This window comes from Protomyctophum bolini, assembly GCF_963924005.1.
Source record: "Protomyctophum bolini genome assembly, chromosome: 15".
In the NCBI taxonomy this organism is placed as follows: domain Eukaryota; kingdom Metazoa; phylum Chordata; class Actinopteri; order Myctophiformes; family Myctophidae; genus Protomyctophum; species Protomyctophum bolini.
This window is the reverse complement of record NC_137876.1, coordinates 26,988,620-26,992,151: the sequence shown is the minus strand read 5'-3', so window position 1 is coordinate 26,992,151 and position 3,532 is coordinate 26,988,620. Positions and strand designations below refer to the sequence as shown.

Below are 3,532 nucleotides of genomic sequence, written 5' to 3'. Positions count from 1 at the left end.
GGGTTTGAATTTATAGGTGGTGGCATGTCTCTGAGTTTTGGGAAGTGCATCGTTTTGACAGGTCTGCTTGCTGTGGACAACGATACAGTCTATCATTCATTGTTAAAGCTCCAAATGATATTCCCATTCGTCTTTGTGTCTGCCCGTGTAAACGCAGCAGCAAGTGTGAGGGGACGAGGGTTGGGGAACGGATGTAAAGTACATAGTGTTAAAACTAACGTTAGCTCCCATGCTAGCTACTAGCTTCCCTCGTCAACAGAACACCACCACAGATCGGGTGGAAGCTGCTAATATCACGTTGCTTGTGCCCGTGGATGGGAAATAAGATTTAGAAGGCTATGGAATCGTGGATGAAAGCACAGTTGTGTCGGATCTGCCTGTGCGTTCCGTGACTGCTGCTCGTGTGTTGTTGCGATGCGACTGTTGCTGGCTGGGGGCTGCTGAATGATGCATAGTTAAAGAGCGTCATAAGCATGCGCCCTTCCTGCGCTGAAAGTAGCAGATCTACAAGCTATCTACCCGTCGCAATGCACAGCGCGTTGGGCTTGTACATCTGTGTTTTCCTCGCAGTTTAGTTCGATTCACAACTTTAGGACCACTACTACTATTCGGTGATATTTTTCGGCTTATTTGAGCCGAAACCGAATAGGCCGAAAATACATTTTTAGCCATTTTCGGCCGAATATTTTCGGTGGCCGAATTTTCGGTGCATCCCTAATAGAAACATGTGTCATATTATGAATGGATGTTAGAGAGACTAAAATCACGAAGGAGAGAACTTTAAGAGGTACTGGGACCACATCTTTGCCCATGGCTATTGGTGAGACACTGTGACGATGGGGTATTGCTGTTTTATTTTGTTTTATTCTTTTATGTTTGTCTTGATTCATCATGAGCCATATTTTTGTATTATTGTTTAAAAAGAAATAAAAATATGTACTTGGTTCCTGTTAGACCGAAATGGACATGCGTCTTATGTTTCAAGGGTTACGGACCCATAAGTGTCCATTTGGTTCCTAATGATCAATCATTTAGCTGGGGACCGACTGGACCCCATGTTGAGAACCGTTGCTCTACATCACTACATCGCTGGCTCCCCACATCAAGTAGGGGGACCACCACGTCCAAATGGACCCTTACGGGGTCTGTGACTCTGAGAGTGTACAAATGGACCGTTGTACACTCTCATAGTTACATGAACACTGAGAATTGCTCGGTGCACAGTACACTCTCAGAGCTACAGGCCCGTAAGGGCCCGTAACCCCTGGTGGGCCCCAGATGGGACGTTGACAAACGCAGTGCTACATCATTCCCATCTGCATTAGCGTACTGGCGTACGCCATGGGCTTGACATTTGGATGAGGCACAGCGGTGAACTGGTGAAACTCTGGCTGGAGGTTGGGTTCGGTGAGGTGAATGTAGGCTCCTTTATTGCCCATCTGATCGCAGTAGTTGGGCGCCGAGAAGATGGTGATGCACTTTCCCGAGTGGGTGACCTCGTAGCCCTCAGCCTTCACCTCGTGACTACGGATGATGTAATCCAGACTGTTCATCTCAAGGAAGCGCTCCGTGACGTCCGGCCCGAACTCGCAGCTCACGCCTCGCTTGCTGACCGACCAGCCTTTCTTACGCTGAGGGTCTGACCACAGGAGGTCGCACATGAGACCAGAGTCTGGAGGCTGTCTGTACCGGTCTATCCTCTTGATATCGTCCAGTGTGACACCGTCTTCGCTGAACAGTCCCCCGTGCATCACCAGTACCTTATCGTTGATACACATTGCAAGAGGGAGCCATTGGAAGACCTCGCTAAACAGCTGGAACATCTGGGCTGAGTACTTGGCTTTCACTTCACCTTCAAATCCATACATCTGGTTCATGTTGTCTGTCTCGTGGTTACCCCTGACCAAGTGGAAGTGGTCGGGGTAGAGCAGCTTGAAGCCAAAGAGCGTGAGAATGACCTCGACGGAGAAGGAGCCACGATCCACAAAGTCACCATTAAACAGATATGGGTTGGTCTGGGATGGCAAGCCGTTCAACTCAAAGATATTGAGGAGGTCGTAATATTGCCCGTGGATGTCACCACAAATTGTTATTCTCTCGTTAGTGTTTAATTTGATTTCAACCAGACTTCGAAGTCCGGACAGAACCTCTTTGATTTGGACCAAAATCTGATAAGCATACTTTCGGGGCAGTTTCTTTTGGTCTTTGAACCAGTCCATCATCTCCATCATGAACTCCAAGGTCACCTCCCTCACGTCTTTCAGCTGGGGCCCAACATACTTGTCCTCGATCACCATGTTCTCGATGTCTAGAGAGTCCACGACCGATGCTTTTGTCTCATCGCTGGCGATGGCTCTCTCAAAAGCCTTCTGTTTGACCATCTTTTTGCACTCCTGGTACTTCATCTTTGCGTCCTTGTCGTTGGGTCGCACCCTCACTACCGTCTCGTAGTCTTTCAGCGCTGCCTTGAACTTGCCCAGCGCCATGTTAGAGGTGGCACGACGGTAATATCCTTTGATGTAGCTCTTGTCAATCTCCAGGGCCTTCGTAGCGTCAGCCAGGGCATACCCGTAGCACTCGGTGCGTAGGTAAGCATGGCTGCGGTTGCTGTAGAATACGGCGTTGTTTGGGTTGAGCTCCAGGGCCTCAGTGTAGTATTTTATTGCGTTCTCATAGTCCTTCTCTTTGAAGAAACTATTTGCCTTCTCCTTGAGTAGCTCGGCGTTTCTGTCTGCCTCCGCCATCCTCGTCCCACTGCTTGTCTGCAGACGCATGAAATATTTAACGTACTTATACTGGAAGTCAATAGAGAGACAAATAATTCCATATTTGGAACTCAACATGACGCCACAGTTATATGACGTCACAGTCGCAGTATGACATGATGTATGGGATCCACGTGGAAGCCAAGCCGTTATTAGACCCCATGTTGTTTTGACCCCATGTTCTCCGGCAAGCATTATTGTTGTGCATGTGTCAATAAAACACCTTGATAAGAAAGCCCTATAATCGGACATTTCTGACAGCATTTAAAATGCATTTTATTATACAATATGAACAATTAAAAGTATTTCCCTCAAGGCAGCTAAGACTTTCTGGATGAAACTGTCAGTTTACCAACACAGGGCACACGTAACACTCGTAATATAATTGGCACCTTTGACCATGAAACGACCATGTGTGCGAGTAGCAATGAGTACTGAGAAGTCGACAACTGGGAAAACAGTGTTATGACACTGTACTGCACCCCTATCTCCCCTATCCAAACCCTGGCCAGGCCCCTCTCACCACACAGCAACTGAAAATGCAGGAACGGGGGCCGAAGACGAGACAATGAGATCGGCTTTCACCGGCATTTGCCCTTACGCACACGCACACACACACACACACACACAGAAAGAAAGAAAGATGCGGGCAGCTCGGCAGTCGGCACATATATGTGGACAACTAACATACAGACATACATGGATAGAGAAAGACAGAGAAAAAACACACTGTACAGACATGCAGATTCACACGCAGGAAATGGCAC

The 3,532-nt window shown here is 47.8% G+C and overlaps 1 protein-coding gene across 1 annotated transcript; it reads right to left on the bottom strand.

Annotated features, from left to right (window-relative positions):
• Positions 1-1,301: 1,301 nt before the first annotated feature.
• LOC308329087 (serine/threonine-protein phosphatase 5-like) lies at positions 1,302-2,744 on the bottom strand (the record flags this gene model as incomplete). Its single annotated transcript, XM_080783289.1, has 1 exon — positions 1,302-2,744. The coding sequence occupies one exon, from the start codon at positions 2,742-2,744 to the stop codon at positions 1,302-1,304; it is 1,443 nt and encodes a 480-aa protein (XP_080639415.1).
• Positions 2,745-3,532: the final 788 nt, after the last annotated feature.